General features: G+C 48.9%; 8 protein-coding genes across 14 annotated transcripts; 3 read left to right on the forward strand and 5 right to left on the reverse strand.

The window, feature by feature from the left end:
• Window positions 1-871: 871 nt before the first annotated feature.
• Window positions 872-6529, reverse strand: FOXG_11217 (Cu2+-exporting ATPase). Of its 3 annotated transcripts, XM_018390759.1 has the most exons (3): window positions 5655-6529; window positions 4911-5490; window positions 872-4763 (listed from the first exon to the last, which is right to left on the reverse strand). In XM_018390759.1, the coding sequence occupies exons 2-3, from the start codon at window positions 5030-5032 to the stop codon at window positions 1385-1387; spliced, it is 3501 nt and encodes a 1166-aa protein (XP_018249284.1). In that variant the 5' UTR covers window positions 5033-5490; window positions 5655-6529; the 3' UTR covers window positions 872-1384. The 3 variants fall into 3 exon arrangements, with proteins under 3 accessions (XP_018249284.1, XP_018249285.1, XP_018249283.1); XM_018390760.1 differs by having other exon boundaries at window positions 872-5490; XM_018390758.1 differs by having other exon boundaries at window positions 4911-6529.
• Window positions 6530-6678: 149 nt separating this feature from the next.
• Window positions 6679-7066, reverse strand: FOXG_20483 (uncharacterized protein). The gene has a single exon (XM_018400763.1). It carries the CDS (start codon window positions 6976-6978, stop codon window positions 6790-6792), a length of 189 nt encoding a protein of 62 aa, XP_018249286.1. The 5' UTR covers window positions 6979-7066; the 3' UTR covers window positions 6679-6789.
• Window positions 7067-7136: 70 nt separating this feature from the next.
• Window positions 7137-8574, forward strand: FOXG_11218 (uncharacterized protein). Its single transcript, XM_018390761.1, has 2 exons — window positions 7137-7462; window positions 7513-8574. The coding sequence occupies exons 1-2, from the start codon at window positions 7430-7432 to the stop codon at window positions 8308-8310; spliced, it is 831 nt and encodes a 276-aa protein (XP_018249287.1). The 5' UTR covers window positions 7137-7429; the 3' UTR covers window positions 8311-8574.
• On the reverse strand, window positions 7625-10325 carry FOXG_11219 (uncharacterized protein). 2 transcript variants are annotated; one of them, XM_018390762.1, is made up of 3 exons: window positions 9805-10325; window positions 9082-9754; window positions 7625-9032 (listed from the first exon to the last, which is right to left on the reverse strand). In XM_018390762.1, the coding sequence occupies exons 1-3, from the start codon at window positions 9984-9986 to the stop codon at window positions 8796-8798; spliced, it is 1092 nt and encodes a 363-aa protein (XP_018249288.1). In that variant the 5' UTR covers window positions 9987-10325; the 3' UTR covers window positions 7625-8795. The 2 variants fall into 2 exon arrangements, with proteins under 2 accessions (XP_018249288.1, XP_018249289.1); XM_018390763.1 differs by having other exon boundaries at window positions 9082-10325.
• On the forward strand, window positions 10164-12292 carry FOXG_11220 (50S ribosomal protein L31e). Of its 2 annotated transcripts, XM_018390765.1 has the most exons (4): window positions 10164-10566; window positions 10684-10775; window positions 10850-10924; window positions 11023-12292. In XM_018390765.1, the coding sequence occupies exons 2-4, from the start codon at window positions 10686-10688 to the stop codon at window positions 11224-11226; spliced, it is 369 nt and encodes a 122-aa protein (XP_018249291.1). In that variant the 5' UTR covers window positions 10164-10566; window positions 10684-10685; the 3' UTR covers window positions 11227-12292. The 2 variants fall into 2 exon arrangements, with proteins under 2 accessions (XP_018249291.1, XP_018249290.1); XM_018390764.1 differs by having other exon boundaries at window positions 10164-10775.
• On the reverse strand, window positions 11348-12703 carry FOXG_11221 (ubiquitin-conjugating enzyme E2 C). The gene is made up of 3 exons (XM_018390766.1): window positions 12200-12703; window positions 11814-12146; window positions 11348-11761 (listed from the first exon to the last, which is right to left on the reverse strand). Exons 1-3 carry the CDS (start codon window positions 12304-12306, stop codon window positions 11659-11661), a joined length of 543 nt encoding a protein of 180 aa, XP_018249292.1. The 5' UTR covers window positions 12307-12703; the 3' UTR covers window positions 11348-11658.
• A 126-nt stretch (window positions 12704-12829) lies between these two features.
• FOXG_11222 (CAMK/CAMKL/CHK1 protein kinase) lies at window positions 12830-15043 on the forward strand. 3 transcript variants are annotated; one of them, XM_018390768.1, is made up of 3 exons: window positions 12830-13006; window positions 13201-13277; window positions 13339-15043. In XM_018390768.1, exons 1-3 carry the CDS (start codon window positions 13004-13006, stop codon window positions 14849-14851), a joined length of 1593 nt encoding a protein of 530 aa, XP_018249294.1. In that variant the 5' UTR covers window positions 12830-13003; the 3' UTR covers window positions 14852-15043. The 3 variants fall into 3 exon arrangements, with proteins under 3 accessions (XP_018249294.1, XP_018249295.1, XP_018249293.1); XM_018390769.1 differs by having other exon boundaries at window positions 12845-13006; window positions 13339-14978; XM_018390767.1 differs by lacking the exon at window positions 12830-13006 and having other exon boundaries at window positions 13044-13277.
• Window positions 15044-15057: 14 nt separating this feature from the next.
• On the reverse strand, window positions 15058-17089 carry FOXG_11223 (uncharacterized protein). Its single transcript, XM_018390770.1, has 3 exons — window positions 16062-17089; window positions 15725-16005; window positions 15058-15673 (listed from the first exon to the last, which is right to left on the reverse strand). Exons 1-3 carry the CDS (start codon window positions 16967-16969, stop codon window positions 15168-15170), a joined length of 1695 nt encoding a protein of 564 aa, XP_018249296.1. The 5' UTR covers window positions 16970-17089; the 3' UTR covers window positions 15058-15167.
• Window positions 17090-17657: the final 568 nt, after the last annotated feature.

Below are 17657 nucleotides of genomic sequence, written 5' to 3' on the forward strand. Positions count from 1 at the left end.
CAATTCTAGCAAGTCACTGGATTGGGTGATGTAGGCTAATGAGAGAGGCGTCAGTAGTTTATGCTCATATGAGTTGATATAATATCGACTATGGAGCTGAACAGACTGGCCCAGACTGCTTAAGGTTATCTCTTGGTCACGGAGAAAAGGAATTTCTTCTTCCAAGTGGGTATAAAACTCCAGTAATAATAAAATACAGTATCCGTTTGTACTCGGTATTTTGTAGTATTCTCGACACCCGCTTCGCAGCACGGATCTCATGTGGACATAACTCAATCTCTATAGGTATCACAAGCGAGAAAGGGCACGTCATTCTCTAGTTAGAGTTGATTTATACCCGCACATGTACGTGTTGAGCCGCGTTGTTGTGAAACGGGCCAAGGACCAGGAAAACTGTCTATCATCAAGAATACGCAAGCTCGGGGTTACGTAGGCCAAGGAACAGTGGGAGAAGACGATGTAGTTGTTCCGCGTATTCGTGGCTATTTTTATATGCATCGGCACTTGCTTTCTATCTCTAACGGCACTCAGAAGATCAACACTGTTATGAGACTGTAAACGTTTAGTTGTTGAGGTCAGTCCGTGATTGGACCTCAATACGATTATCAGCGAGCAATACGAACCACATCTGCAGAGAGTGTCAGACGGGTGTCTCCTTTTGACGTGTATAGAGTGGGAAAATACCATTCGAAAGCTGTCACGAGACCAATTCTAAGAACTAAAAAAAGGAGTAGAGAGGCCGTTAACTTTGCACCATCCAAAGCCGTTATTTCCGCCCCATTCATTGTTGCATCGCCTCAAACTTAGGCGCCTTAACAGGTTTGAATAGCCTTGGCAGCTTCCTACGATTTGCACAGCAATCCATTTTTCCCACATCAAAAGACTCCATTTACCATTGACTTTCCAGTAACTGTTGACTCTATCCAACTGGAGGTCTCAATCAAGTTGCCCAATCACGGAACAACAAACCTGTATTTCAGGCTATCTTGGAGGTTTAAGCTCTCGGTCGTTCATTCGTATTCATAAATTCCTCTATTATCGTGTTAGAAAGGCAGAAAGTGGCGTTATCAGGTGTGCTGCCAGCTCACATACAAAACGTTTACAGCATCTACGGCACATGCGAACATACGACCAACACGCGACAAACAAAGGGAAACCTTCATCTAGCATGATACTTCTAACATTTAAGGGCCGATAAAGAACATTCTTGGTATTTATATAAGATGAAACGGCCAGCAAGAGCGAAGTTTATGATATAATAAAAAATTGAGTGCGTCCATATGCTCTTATTTTCTTTCTAGGACATCATCGATATATAAGATAACTTTCAAGACGATACATGTACCAGGCATCATGACTCCATCGCTTAACAAAACAAAAATTCTTACGCTTCCGTCTCAAGATTTTCCAAAGGCACATAACCCTCCTCTTTCTTAGCTCTTCTCCTACCCAGCGTCTCTCGCACCCAGCCTACAATACCTCTTCCACTCCTCCAGCGAAGGCCACCACGCTGCTCAGCGGCAGCCTCATCCATCCATCGGGGTCGCTTCCAGAACTTGAGGAAAAGACTGCTGACGACGACACTGACACTACTGCACGCCATGGCGAAACCAGCCATCATGGGGTGCATGTGGAAACCTATGGGCAGGAAGAAGCCCATGGCAATTGGCAGACCGATAAGATTGTACATGCACGCCCAGGCAAGGTTCAGCTTGATGCGACGGAAAATGTAGCGAGTGAGGTCCAGCGCCGCAGGAATAACCATCAGATCAGTTGGGCGCATGAGAACAATATCGGCGGCTTCCATGGCAACGTCTGTGCCGCTGGCCATGGCGATACCGATATCAGCAGTTGCAAGTGCAGGTGAATCGTTGATGCCGTCGCCAACCATGGCAACGACCTCGCCTTGTTCTTGAATTTGCTTGATAATCTCTTGCTTCTGGTCGGGGCTCATTCCGGCATAGACATTCTCGGGAGGGATGCCTACAGCCGCAGCAACACTGAGGGCGGTAGATCGCTGGTCACCAGTAACAATGGCTGTCTTCACACCCAACTTGTGCAGGGCCGAGATGGCAGCAGCTGCACCCTCCTTGATAGAGTCAGCCAAAGAGAGGTGGCCGCTGTATTTGCCATCGATAGCCACAAAAATGTGGGTGGTACCAGTGGCAGGTCCCTTGTTAGAAGCCTTGGTTGCGCTGGAGTCGAGTTGTTCTGATGCCTCGATGACATCCTCGGGAACCACAATGCCGTTTTCCTGCAGGTAGGCAACGTTACCGACCAGCGCCCGATAGCGGTTACGGTCAACAGCTGATGCAGGTTCGACTAGAGCGTTAATACCCTTGCCAACAGTGACCTTGAACTCGCCGACACTTCCTTCAAGAACACCATCGGCCTCAATATCAAGCTCTTGTCGAGCTCCTGCGAGGATGGCCTTACCAACGGGATGTTCACTGCCCATCTCAGCAAGACCAACAATAGCCCACCAAAGTCGACGTCGCCACTCATTATCATGCCACTCAGACTCGAGGACAGACTCGACAACGCTCATCTTGCCATAGGTGATGGTACCAGTCTTATCGAGGACAATCTGTGTAACCTTGGTAGTTCTCTCGAGAGCAGCACCACCTTTGATCAGAATGCCGTTCTCAGCACCAACGCCAGTACCAACCATGACGGCAGTAGGTGTAGCTAGACCAAGGGCACAAGGGCATGCGAAAACGATGACAGAAATGCAGAGCTTGACGCAGACCATGATCTTACCACCGCTGGAGTCCTGCAAAAAGATTTTAGGTGGGTTCGTAAGCACATGGCTGAGAACCATCCAGCAAAGGAACGTGCCCAAGCCAAGAATGAGGATAGCAGGAATAAAATAGCCTGCAATAGTATCAGCGAGTCGCTGGATAGGTGCTCGATTGGTCTGTGCATCTTGAACCAGCTTGACGATTTGGCTGAGTTGAGTGTCACGACCGGCACGAGTGACTCGGAAGTCAACACGACCATCACCATTGACGGATCCGCCAATGACGTTATCGCCGGCTCGCTTCTGAACAGGCATCGCTTCACCTGTCACCATGCTCTCATCTACGAAGGTCTCTCCCCGTACGAGGACACCATCGGCAGGCACCTTATCACCAGGTCGCAGAATAACGACATCACCAAGCTGGAGAAGCTCAGTAGGAACAAATCGCTCCTCATGAGCTGAACCGCCAACTCCTGGCGTCTTGGGAGTAGTTGGGTCCTTACCCCAAGCCTCAGCAGCTTTCTCAGCAGCAATGGGGTCTACGTAGATTGTAGCCATAGAGGGTGCCAAAGACATGAGCCGAGAAAGAGCCTTGGATGTCTGACCCTTCGCGCTGTTCTCAAGGTAACGACTCAATGTGATGAATGTGATGAGCATAGTGCTGGTGTCAAAAATGGTGCTTGGCCTGGTGTGAGGAGGCAAAAGTAGAGAAACGGACATTGTCAAAATGCTGAAGAAGAAGGCACAAGACGTTCCGAGAATCACAAGAACATCCATTGTTGGTGAGCGGTGCTTGATTGACTTCCATGCTGAAACATAAAAACGCTTTCCAATGCCGAACTGGACTGGTATCGTAAGGACTAAACAGATAATATCTCCAAGATAGAGGCCGGGAATCAATTCCAACCTGCCAAGATCGAGAGCTGGCGCGCACATAGGCAAGATCATGTTCAGAATGAAGACCGGGATTGCAAAAGCCAAGGAGGTCCGGAAAGCCGTCCTCCACTCATTGATCTCTCGTGTCTTTGCGAGTGACTCGAGCTGTGCATTGTTGTCTTGAGTGTCGGCCACAATGGCGTTGTATCCCCGAGCCTCGACGGCTTCCACGATGGCGCGAAGACCAATAACACCAGGTTGATGAGTGACGGTGAGGCGCGATGAAGCAAGGCTCACCGAAACTGAATCGACGCTGTGCATGGCCGTCAACTCAGCCTCCAAAGCTTCTGCTGCAGCCGCATCGGGAACACCATAAACTTTGAACTGTGCCGTGGACGATGACCCGCTTTGATGATCATTGGTTGGTTGTGATGAAAGAACTTCCGCGTCGAAGCCACGGTCGTCGATTATTTCCGCTATTTGCTCAGGCGAGAGTTTGGTAACATCATGTGTAATAACGGCTCGTTCCGCGAGAAGACTGATATTGAATTTGAGGACGCCTTCTACACCCGTGAATCCACCCTCGACAGCTGAAGTGCAAGCACCGCATGTCATGCCCTCAATCGCTACTGTCGTGATGGCGATGTTGCCGGCGTTTTCAGCATCCTTGCCAGATTTGTCAGCCACCACTTTGCCCGAGTCGACAACTGTAGCATCAAAGCCACGGTCTTCGATGATTTCGGCGATTTGTTCGGCAGTGAGAAGGTCGGGATCGTGTTCGATGACAGCTCTCTCAGAGAGCAATGAGATGCTGAAGCTCTTGACACCAGGAACATCTTTAAAGCCACCTTCAACGGCAGAAGTGCAAGCTCCACAGGTCATGCCCTCGACGGCGATGGTCGTCGTGATAAAGTCATTGTCGTCTTCGTTATGTGTGAAGCGTCTGGCGACAGGGCTAGGAAGGTCGGTCGAGAGGACTTCGGCATCGAAGCCTCGGTCTTCGATAATCTCTTTGACTTCGTCGGCGGAGATAACTTGAGGGTTGTGCATGATGACTGCGCGCTCCATAACCAGACTGACTGAAACGTTTCCAACACCATCGACGCCCTTGAAGCCAGCTTCAACAGCAGAAGTACATGCGCCGCATCTATAGAGGATGCAGGGTCAGTGATATATCCCCGAACATGTCGCATAAACTTGGCAGGGGCCGCAAAAGCCGAACGAAACTTCATAAATGGGTCCCGGGATGACCGGAGGAAGTTGAGGAAAAGAATAGAACTGTGATCAAACTCACGTCATGCCGTCCACGCGAAGTGTCGTTGTAGCAAGATGGGCGCCGGCGCCGGGACTCCTCGGAACGGAGAGCGCGACATTATTTGTGTCCTTGTTAGGGACTTGGATGTAGGCGGGAGCCATCACGACGGCTTGTGGCTCGTGAGCCTCGTCTCGAGGATCGTGAATATGTTGCGATCCCAGAAGCCAAGAGATTTTGGAGTTGAAGACTGATTGCCAAATGGCGGCGGAAAGCGGGATGAACGGCACTTGTGGTCTTGGGTCTCACTCTCGCGGTTAGACTCGTTTGGTGGTTGGTTGCTAATAATGGAATGAACGGGTTCTAGTTCAATCGTCCAGCCACGACCATTTTAATTTCGTATAGATTCGACGCAAACAATAAATCGAGCAGCAGCTCGGCAGAAAGAGAGAAAAGAGATAAAAGAAGAGTTGCAGTGTTCGACAAACAAGGAAATCGGAGGCCAAGATACTGTATCAAGCCTGGACTGGAAGGTCACAGCTTATGCCAGTTGATAACAAATGCGCCACTAAGACCACGAAGACCAGCTTCAATTGCTGATGTATGTGTGTACGTATGTCGGCTATTTTTGGCGTTAGTCAGACGAAAGAAGGAGAACGAAATGAATGACCACTTGGGTACGAGAAGAAAGAAGACACCAGGCCAAGAACAAAAGGACATGACATGAGCAAAATTCCAAAGGACGGCGTCTCGGCGTTTTAACTACGATTCAGGGGAAACACTCACTGCTATTAGCAAGGAAACACCAACAAAACAGTTCGCGAGGCGAGAGGCCCAACAACCATCACGTCCGGGACGAGTCTTGGCTCAGCGGCTGTTACGGTCAAGTTCCAGTTTGGGGTCTGTTTCCGCTGATATCCAAGACGGTTTGATACCTCTCGTTGGTGGATTTAATACAAAGATGCGACTGCTGGAGCACCAGATTTCTTGCTTGCAGGGATGTTTCACTAGAGACTCAGAAATTCCCAAACGAGGCCCAGGGTTTTTCTTTGAACAATGGAGATGAATAGGGAGCTTGGGGCCGGAAAATGCTGAGACCTGAGACAAGGGGACTCCGCTAGTAAAGAAAACCTGGTCGATTGGCCGCAAACTGTTAGTGAGCAGTGACGGGTGCTCAGACAGTTCAAAGAAGTCTGTGAATGGTTGTGAAAGAGTGAGCAGTGAGATCAGTGCAACCATAGCCACAAGGCGAAGGCCGCTGATGTTTATACCTCATCACTACATATTCCTGTCCCTCCTTTATCTCTCAGTCACAAGGTGACCAAAGTTCTGCAATGGCTCACTTTCAGCTGGCCTTTTATGGCGCCATATCTTGTCCTGAAAGGCGCAAGTGTCGATCATTCAGGTTGCAACCATTCAGCACCCTGACTGTCCAACCAGCTTTTACCCTTCATGAACTATCGGAACTAGACGCACCGACCTCTCTTTGGGAAGACTTCAGCTTGGCTTAGAACTGAACGTGAGTTTAATCTTCAATTTCCTGTCATTGTCGATCGCAACTCTGCCGTGAACCTCTAGTCGACTGTCACCAATCATCATGTGCCTTTTGAAATAGTAATGTCTTACTACATGTAAGACGCAATAGAGTCCAATTGTGAGGTCTTTCAGGTGGATGTTCCAGGTTCCGGCAATTGATGCCGACGTGTCGCGTGTAAGGCTACAGCTGCACATGCAGTCAGCATACCTTTACCTTACAGCCCATCAGCAGTACGAACGCTAGACTCGTTGTCACTTGTAGCCGAACTTAATAAACTACCAAGAGAGCATAGGCAAGTCCAGCAGTGGCTGAGTTATCTTACATGTGGTGGCTTCTTGTCGGTTTCCTTGGCGATAGACGGGTTGAATTAAGTTTGTACATGATTTACACGGCCATTGACATACCCGAACACTTCATCGAGTATCGTTTGGCTGTCTTTTGAGAAAGCGTCTTCTGGTCGTAGTTTGCATTGGCACCAAGGCGAATAAATTGGGAATCGTTGGTTACATAGAATCCAGTATAGTACACACGAGCCACGACATGAACATAACTGGCAGTGTCGAGTTCCGACATCAAAATCTAAGACAGTTTCTTGAGTGGCTCATACAACATCAGAAATGAAGTACAGGCCGAAGAATTCCAAGTCAAGATTGAAGACCGCATTCTTCTGTCACATATATATTAGTATAGGGTAGCCGACTTCACATTGAAGACCCCATGCTTAATTCGACCCCACATCCCATTGAGCCCCGCGCCCACCATACGCTGCCTGCTTAGCGCTCCAGCCTCACCTTGAACTAAGCTCCGATGCTCCATCTTGAACTTCATCGACATACCACTTGCACAAGCTGCGACCGTCAACATAGAGTATTTCTTGGGCCCGAGCCCCAATTTGAGGGTATAATAGAGCACAGGAACTTACGGACTTTCACTACAGTCACTACCGTCAGCTTCTCTCCGTGCTGTGACGCACTTGATATCCGTCATCTATCCGCTGAGGCTGTAGCCTCAACCATAACACATCATGGAGCAGACGAAGGCTCTTAACGCGCTGGAGGTATGCATATCTAGAATAACACTATGGAAACAGACTAACAACTATAATAGCCATTCATCGCTCTCTCCAAATCAGCTACATCTCCTCGTGCAGCTGCCGATCTCGTCACCAGAGCTACATCAGCACCAAACACATTTCTATTCAGCGATCTCCTCCAAACACCCGCCATCCAAAACCTCGCCGACTCAGAGTTCGCTTCGCATCTCAAACTTCTCCAGATCTTCTCCTATGGAACATACTCTTCATACAAAACGACAGAAGGCCTACCAGCGCTTGCCGACGTACAGGCAACCAAGCTACGGCAGCTATCGCTTCTATCACTGGTCCGAGATCGACAGAACCTCTCCTATGCTGCGCTACAGGAAGCCCTGGATCTACCTGGAGCACGCGAGGTCGAGACATTGGTAATTTCCGCGGTTTACGCTGGTCTACTTCATGCCACGCTTGACCCAGCTCGTGCAGTCGTGCAGGTCTCCAGTGTTGCGCCTCTACGTGATCTCGCCCCCGGAGCGATACCTGAGATGGCCACTGCTCTGAAGAAATGGTCTGACCGCTGCACCACCACCCTCGATGGCCTCGATCTTCAGATCAAGGAGATCCGAACAATAGCCGCAGCTCGACAGCGTGAGCAGCGCTTGGCGGATGAGAAGTTACAGCGGTTGATGAACGAACAACAAGAGGGAATCGGACCACGCAAGTACGATCTGCCAAATATGACAAGGGACCTGGGTAGACGGGGGTTTAACAAGCGATCGGTTATGGATACAGGTAACTTGGTGGACAACGACAGCATGGATGTCGATGAGGCGGAGGAGGAGAAGAAACGAGCAAACAAGCGCAAGCTGTGAAGATAGTACCCCTCTTTCGAGCCAGGAGAACCAAAAGTCAAGCTCGCAAAACATGTATCACGAAGAATCATGACATAATAGACGATACGACGCCTTTTTATTAGCCCTACATCCGTACAAAATGCCGCCCTGAGACTTGTACTAGTTCTAATGACCTGATAAGGTCATAAATAAGAAGGAAAAACGCATGGTCGGAAATGATTCAAGATCATGTTCCAGACCGGGAATAGCTAAATTACAAAGAAGACCTGGTTGATAAACCGTAGATTTCCGTACGCCAGCCTCCAGAAAGCAACGCCCGAGCTCAATCGAGAGACTGGGATAGTATTGCTGCTTAATCAAGGCCCCTGATCATTACAGTCGTGAGTATTGATATGATGTCCAAAGAGATTCTCGCGGAGATGGCTTTTTCTTTTAATGGGAATTTGAAAGGCCAGTAATGGCCGGCATTAGTGACCGCGATTGAATGTGAAAAGAATAGTTGCTTAGAGACGCTTTCCTGGAACAAGGATGAAGAGAACACAGAGTGCAGCATCGATGAGAACAGTCACTGCGAGGACCATGATAGCACGCTTGGCGATGAGCTTGCGAACGTAGGGTTCACGAATGCGAGAGAAGTTGAAGGGGGTGTACTCGCTGTAACCAACCAGGGCCATGATAGGGTCCAGAGAGTATTGGTAAGACGCAAGGAAATAAACACCGACGGTGAATGGAAGGATGAGCTATTGAGAGTCAGCAAGTTTTCGAGAGCTGGCTTGAGTGAGAACTTACCCAGCATCTAGTTGCACGAGAGTAGTCAAGGAAAATGAGAACGAACGCAGCCCAAAGGGCGGCAAACATGGCAATAAGACCAAGGATAAGTCGCATGATGAGAGTAGGTGGGATAAGGTTGCCAAGAGCCTTCATTCGAAGGAAGCCTGGGAAAGCATCTCGCTCCATAGCCTGGAAGACATAGTCCTTGGCAACATCGAATACCTCGGGATCGTCACGGCCGTACTCCTCAATTGCAGTAGTAACTTCTGCGGTGATAGAACCTGGGAGGGTGATTTCTCGCTCAGCTCCAGGAAGAAGGAAAGTGTAGAGGATTTTCTCAGCTGAGGCTCGGATATCCTGTCGCGCAACGGTATGAGCGGGCGAGTTGGATTCGGTTGTGACTTCGTGAGAGTTGCTGAACTGAGGACTGGGTCTAACAGGCGCAGAGGCACTCTGAGGTGAGTCATGACTTTGGTCCTCTCTAAGGAATGCAGACATTTGCGCATCTTGGTTCTTCTCCTTCTCAGTCGCATACATGGACGGACCTGCCGTTCTAGGTTCCAAGTCGCCAATATTCTCGAGGATGGCTGAAGATCGTTTTGATTGAGCTTCGGGAGTACCAATAAGGACGGATCGTCGAAGTTCGCGAACATAATGTCGGCAGAGCGACATGTGCTGAGCAACATCGAGCCTGGCCATGTCAGCCAAACTCTCTGGAAAGTCAATCCTGCATGAACCTACCAGAAGTCGAGATAATCCACTGAGCGTTGTTGATCGCGCATGTAGATATAGAACGAGAAAAGGTCAACGGGAGGGAGAGTGCGACGACTCAAGACCTCAAAGAGCGTAGGCAGTCGATTTCTCGTCATGTCTGGCTGAGGCGACGGCGATGCCATCGTGGTAACAGGTTCGTGTTCGGCCATGTCGGACGAACGTATTATACTTGTCGATAAGGTGAGAGTGAATGTTAAAATGAAAGAGGCGTTTCTGGCGCGCGCGGAGCAACTGCCCGGAAGCTTTATGGAAGGGTCCGTGTACGCGAAGTTCCCCTGGATTACGACCGATGACAGGCCGCCAAGTCTTGTCCAAACAACCGCACACTCTCCTAAGCAAAACAGTCCCTAAATGAGAGAAATGAGACGCTTATGCGCAAAGGATGGCGATATTTGCGGTGCCTTGAAATCAATTGCCCCAAGCTGGAATGATGGAATCGTTATGCAGCAACGGCCAAGATTTGATGCAATGCTTGCTTCACGGTAAACACCACTGGAGGACAATACGACGCCTCTAGCCCATCTGGGTTAGTTGATTTTCCGAGCTGTGAATCGACCTGACCATCACGTGAGAGCCTGGCGGGTCATCAGGGCTGCGCTCTAATTGGCTCGCCAGGCCCACAGAGTGCCTGCCGATTTCGAGGGCTACGCACAAAGATTTTTGGCAATTACTACTCCAGCTACTTCATCACACCTTCCTAACGACCAATCTCGAAGAGACGAGCCGCAGGTACGACCAATACTCCCTCCTCCCTCGAAGTCCTTTTCCTCTCAAGAGACTACGAGCACGAGCGACTCATTCTTTTATCAACTTCGTCGACCGAAGGACTAACCCTCACATTTCCAGCCATGTCGTCCAAGAAGCCCTCCGGCAAGACTCAGCGCTCCGCCATCGCGGATGTCGTCGCCCGCGAGTACACCATCCACATGCACAAGCGAGTACGTTGCTTCGCCAAAGAATAGCTCGAGAACCGGAGCTTGAAATATCTGGATTAAATGCTAATGGGTAAAAGCTCCATGGTGTCACCTTCAAGAAGAGGGCTCCCCGTGCTATCAAGGAGATCAAGGCCTTTGCCACCAAGTCTATGGTACGACTATCCATCCCAAGAGCCTTATACCGAATGCGAAGCAATCGCAGAGGGCAAAGTTGTCATTTTCGAATCACATGTGCTAACCTCTATGACAGGGTACCTCTGATGTCCGCATCGACCCCCAGCTCAACAAGAAGGTCTGGGAGCAGGGTATCAAGGGTGTTGACTACCGACTCCGAGTGCGAATTTCCCGACGACGAAACGACGAGGAGGGTGCCAAGGAGAAGCTGTACAGCTACGTCCAGGCTGTGAACGTCAAGAACCCCAAGGGTCTTGCCACAGTCGTTGTTGAGGAATAAATATAAAAAGTTTCTCTTGGGACAGGTTCTATGGTGGCATGGCATTTGGAGTTGCATTCGGCATTCTGGCTTTTGACGCTGAATATACACAGAGGGAAAAAATGTGATCAAAGCTTGAAGTCAACACAAACGACAATCGGTGCCTCGGCGTGAAGTGGTCTATGGACAAGGCTTTTTTTATGAAGGCGAAAATAATCATTTACGTTCTGACGTGATGATGCGAATGTTATGAGTCGTCGATTAGAGGGTCTGCTATCGACAATGGTGTACATGTTTCTGACCCTATCAAAATGCCCTGCCTTCGCTGTTAACCCAGCTGTGGAAATGCCATGCAATCCTGTAACCTAACAAGTCATCAAACCAAATTCCGTACACCTGGTACTCCTGTTCCTTTATACAATTATCAAAGCACCAACCCCTAGTAAAACCTAATTACTCGTCCTCAACATCCCTGTGGCGTGCCAGGACCTTCTTCTTGAACTCCTCAGTGTCCTTGTCCCACAGCTCGGCAGCCTCACCGTTGAGGGGTGAAGCACTGAGTATTCGTTAGTGACATGGTTATGGTCCAGGTTGAATTGTGTACGTACTTGTTGGGCTCGCCAAGCAAGCTTTGAAGGCTCAGCAGAACAGTTTGAATGTTGTAAGCAGCGGTCCACTTGTCCTTGAGAATGTCCAAGCAAATGCGGCCGGAGAAGTCGACATTAGGATGATAAATGGGTGTCTTGAAGAGCACCGTAGGAGCGGCGTAGGGGTAGTTTGAGGGGAATGCAAAGCTGAGCTTGAAGGTCAAGCCAGCGTAGGGAGTATCGTCGGGGCCCTCAATGGTGGCAGTCCAAGAGAGGAGGTTTCCATCCGCACCGGGGAAGGCAGAGACGCCGGGAGCGGGCGACGTCATGAGTTGCATCAACTCGGTCTGCAGTCTGTCTAGAGTCAGCATCCGTAGCGACCATAATGTCTCGGGACGAGTATTCACCTCTTGGTTGTGCTCTGAGAGTCAGGGCCCTTGTGACCAGAGTTAAGCTTGGCGGCCTGGACACTGCCGGGAGCTGAGTTTTGGCTATCCTCCATGTTGTATTCCATTGTGGGATGCTGATGCTGATGTTGTTTCCTCTAGTATAACTGAGTATGAACAAATGCCGACAACCAAGAAAGCAACAGAAGAGAAGATGCGTTTATAGGTTGCTAGGGAGCGGTAAGGAATTGTTTATGTACAGACAACAATTCCGCAAGTGGAAAGAGGTGAAGATGGACGAATGCAGGGGCGATTGAGGGAGACAAAAAGACGTTGGCAGTGGCGTACGCGGGAAGGGATGAATGCGAATAGAAAGAAAGGGTTCTGAGTTGTCTTTAAACGTGAGACGATGCGCAATAGATGGTTTTGGATTGCGACAGAATTGAATAAAGGGAAGGGCAATGATTTCTCAAGATCAAAGGCTCCAACTGTTTACCGCAGCAACCAGCGCGACTAGGGTCCAGGTGAATGAAACACCACAGCCAATGGTATCCAATACAAGGCAGCAGCGCTGAAACTGTAGGGCATGCTTGTGCTGTGAGAGGATGCACAGGGCGCTAAGTGACGCTATCTTTAGGGAGCCCGGGTCGGGGTCTCACAGCAACAAAAAACACTTTACGCGGTGAATAGACGCGGATCAACGCGTGCAACTTTCTTGAGTTGTAACACCAGGACAATATCCTCAACTGAACGATTGGTTATTGTTGAACAAGAATATTAGCAACACAATTCAAACACTATCATAAAGCTACCTACCTTTACACCATGGTAAGTAGAACATTCCTTATTTAGCCCTTATCAATAGCGTCTATCAAGCTTTTCTCCAGTGACAGATCGTCAGTATCAACGAGATTGTGAATGATTCACAGCCATACCTAGTCACAGTTACTCAATCTGCTGTGAATCTCGATCTTGTATGGCTTCATTAGAGTTCTCATCACTAACACAAACCAATGAATCAGTCACAATTAGACCCTCTACCAACGGATCTTCCCTTCCGAATCGTCTCCAAGACCGTGGGTCGAGGAGCATATGCCTCGTTAGTTTACCCCATGTTTCACTCACGATAACCGAGATGTTCACTACTGACCTCAGCACAGCATCAAGAAAGCAATCCCCCTCGACGCCCCAACACCAGTATTTGCTGTAAAGCTCATTCACAAAGGCTATGCCGTTAAGCATGGTCGCATATCTACTAAGCAGTTGGCCATGGAGGTCTCACTGCATTCACACATCGGCCAGCATCCCAACATTATCGAGTGGTTCGCTTCAGGAGAAGATGACATTTGGCGATGGATTGCCATGGAGTACGCGGAAGGTGGAGATTTGTTCGACAAGATTGAAGCCGATGTCGGTGTTCGTGAGGACATTGCTCAAGTCTACTTTGTTCAACTCATCAGCGGCGTGAGTTTCATGCACTCCAAGGGCGTGGCACATCGTGACCTCAAGCCTGAGAACATTCTACTCTCCCAAGATGGATCTTTAAAACTTGCAGATTTTGGTATGGCCACGATGTTTGAGTACAAGGGTCAGCGAAAGTTGAGCTCAACACTATGTGGCAGTCCACCTTATATCGCCCCTGAAATCCTTGCTTGTGGGCGTGCAGACAAGAAGTTACCGAACGCTGCCAAGTACTCACCAGATCTGGTCGATGTTTGGTCTTGCGGTGTTATTCTCTTCGTTCTTCTTGTTGGCAACACACCATGGGATGAGCCGTCACAAGGCAGCTGGGAGTTCCAGGAATACGTACGAACATCTGGTCGCAGCACTGATGCTCTATGGGGGAGGGTCCCAGCAGAAGCACTCTCTCTACTACGAGGGATGATGAGCATTGATTCCTCGAAACGCTTCAACTTTACTCAAGTGCGCCAGCATCCTTGGTACACAAGACACAATGCCCTCCTCAACTCGGATGGCCGAGTCACAGACCCCATTAACTTGGCGACACAGATGCTGGAGAATCTCCGCATCGACTTCAACCACCACCCTACATCCCAACCTTCTTCGAGCGACAATATGGACATAGATACTGGTCTCAATGTTGGAAAATTCTCCTCTACTCAACCAGAGACACCAATCGCTGATAAGGACTGGGATTGGGAGCGTCCTCCACTTCGCTCTATGGCCTCGCCAGCCTCATCACTCCCACATACTCACGATGCGAGCCGAGCAATGCTCGATACACTTGCCGACGAGCCATCTATGTCTCAATTCTCTCAGACTCCTGGCCCTTCTATGACTCTTACTCAACAAGCTCGTCGATTCCGCGACATTTGTCCCCCAGAGTCACTTACTCGCTTCTTCTCGGCTGTGCCTCCGGCCCACATCATTCAGATGATTAACGATGCTCTCCACCATCTGAACGTCCCCACGACGCATATTTCGCCTAATCCACATGGCAACCCTGTCGCTAAGATAAAGGTCAAAGCACTCGACGGTCGTCAACAAAGTTTGCATGGCGAGATTCAAGTGGACCGTCAGCCTCTGCCGGATGGCACCGAGGTCCTCGACATTCGCTTCGTCAAGGTCAAGGGTGATCCTCTTGAATGGCGACGATTCTTCAAGAAGGTGGTTGTTTTGTGTAAGGATGGTGTATACGTCCCCGAGTCTTAGAGAGGAGAGGGACTGTCTTGTAAAGCTAGAACGAGACGCATTCATAGATGTCAGGATTCGACAGTTGGGCCATAAAGCTCATGATCAGATACAGCTATATACATAATGCGAGAACTTGAGATACCAACAGGACTCCCATAGCTCCTCCTAGGGGAGCAGGGGAGGCAATAAAACTTCAGATCTGCAACCTAAAGGACAAAAAGACTTAGGTAAGTTTATGATAACTTAGTGGTCCTTTAGACCAACTTTAGTCATTTCTGGTGCCCTGATTATATGTCAGAATGGGAGTCTTCGTACTCCCTGAGGCTCCTCTTCCTCAAGCGTTTGCCTTGTTATACTGTTCAACATGTAGCCCAAAATGATTAAATGTGTTTATTCCTTCATCTTCAATTCCCCAACGCTCAAATTCCAACGACTGATTAGCATCTAATGAGTTTAGAATCTCATCCAAATCGATTTCCAAGTTTGAATAGGGGCCGGTTTCAGAAGTATGGATTTCTTGAGGTACTCGATTAGAGCTCTCAACCGGCAACCCATGAGGGCTAGGGCTTCTTGAGGGTGACTTTTGGGAGTCTGGTTGGCAAGTCTCCTGGCTTTGACTTTCGCGAAAAGACTCCATGATACCTTGGAGGACATTATTGGCGACATCGGTGATCGTTTGAGAAGTGAGAGTTTGCTCGAGAATTCCATCGACTAAACTCTCTATACGGGGCCTCATGCGTCTCGAAAACTCACGTCGCGCGTAGTCCTCAAAGTTGTCCAAGACGTTCGCCCCGGGGTGCTCTGTGTCTTGTTCGGGTTGTAAAGGACATAATTCGGGATCTAGGAAGCCGTTCAGTGACTGAGTGTCGAGATGACGGGATATAGACTTACATGGAGAAGGAATTGGATCATCGTGGGGGAAGAGAATCTTATACATCTCAACCCACTTCTCCTCTTCTGCAACTTGTGAAGCTTTCCCATTCTTCCTCTTTCGGACACGCAGTAACCTCTCTTGTTCTTCATCGATTCCTTCTTCTTCAGGCTCTTCACTTTGTCTCTGGCAAATAGTGTCCGCTCGTTGATGTTCGTTTAGGTTGAAAGCTGATTTGAAGTCTTGCCTGCATCTGTTGCAGCGGAACTTGGGAAGCATGTGGCGTCGATATAGATGCTCTCTGCGCACACCGTTAGATCTTTTCTTCCATCAAGTACCTGGGTAAATTTGACTCACTTGACTCGATGAACAGAGGTCCACCCTGGCCAGCAGCAGCTTTTCCACTGGGATGTTTTGTACTTCTCACGATTATGCTTGAAGAAAGGACAAACATATCTGGTTTCGGTAGAATCACTGGTTTTCCCGCGCTTCTTCTGGGTTCGATCTGGTGTCTTGTCATCCTCCCCAAAACCATCATCAGAACCACTTCTCTGACGCTTTCTTCTGTTTTGACTGTTTGATGGTTCTCCAGCACGACTGGGTGCTCCGACAACTGGTGTAGAGCCACTACTGGAAGCTGTCTGGCCATTCTGAGCCCCGTGTCTTCTCAGCATCACCTCCAGCCATTCTTGAAGCCTCGCGATTATTTGAGCCACGAGTTGATGCTTTTTTCTCTCTGTAACTGCCGACAAGGACGAGGCTTGGTCGCTGCTCCAGCAGGTTTCGGCACTGTCGGCCGAGGTCTCTCGACTATAGCCGCAGTCTGAAGGACCTGAAGATGCTGGTAAAGAGACTCTGGTCTCAGGAACTGACTCCAGAGTTGGACTGCCACAGACCTGAGATGAATAAACAGCCTGAGGATTCTGTTGAGATCCATACAGTTCAGCAATCCATTGATCAGGTCTCAGAGGCAGTAAGTTTGCCGGATCGGAGAAATCAAACCAGGACCCATAGACTTCTTCTGATGGGACATGAGTGCAGCTTTCATTCGTATTGAAAGCTGAACAGAAGCAACCGCTATCTGTCGATACACCCCCAGTCGACCACGAGGTCTCTGAACTTTCTGTTCTGCACATCTTTTTATTTTCGTCTGAATCCGAAGCCTCTATACTGAGCATCGGGGCATTCTTCAAGAAGCTGATCAGCTCTTCCGGAGCTGAAAAATCCCAGGTAGCCATCTCATCGTCGTGCTTTATGCCAGACATGCTGCATATGACGCTGAGCCCAAATAGGAGAGAATTTGTTACTTAGAAACGCAAAGAGAGAGATATATTCGATGGGATTGATCTTCTCGAATAATTATTCCTAAGGGTTCGAGAAGGAAGATGCTAATAAGTTGTTAAACAACTTGGGGTATTGTGTTTTATATGACTAAGTAGTTAATTCGCAATTGCGCAGGTTCCCATCGGCGGGCGAACCATGCATGAGCGAAGGCAACAAACAGGCGAGCGTCCTGATCAGCCAGTAAGATGGGTTGAAAACAAGCCCATGACTCGGTTGTTATGGAAATGTACTCCTCTCATACAATATGGAGTAGAGGCATCGGATTTGGCAACAATGGACTGTATGCAAGTACAAGTAGATTGTACAATTTCACTACAACCAGGCTCGATTTTGTTGAATCAAGCCACATTAACAATTCGATGAGAACGAAATGGTATCTTCGAATTCAAACGCCAAGTCTATCCCCTTCCGTCTATTCTGTTCCGCTGGTGATCATCTCATGACCCGCATGGCAGTACAAATGTTCAACTCATAAATCAAATTGGTATCTTACTTCCTCCTTTTCATCATCTTCATAGGCTCGCAAAGCCTGTAGGTCAGAGTTACAACCCAGAATCCCGTAACGCCTGCACGAAGAACTGCTTATCTAGGCACCGCAAAAAGTTCTCG

Source organism: Fusarium oxysporum, chromosome 1 (genome assembly GCF_000149955.1).
Source record: "Fusarium oxysporum f. sp. lycopersici 4287 chromosome 1, whole genome shotgun sequence".
In the NCBI taxonomy this organism is placed as follows: domain Eukaryota; kingdom Fungi; phylum Ascomycota; class Sordariomycetes; order Hypocreales; family Nectriaceae; genus Fusarium; species Fusarium oxysporum.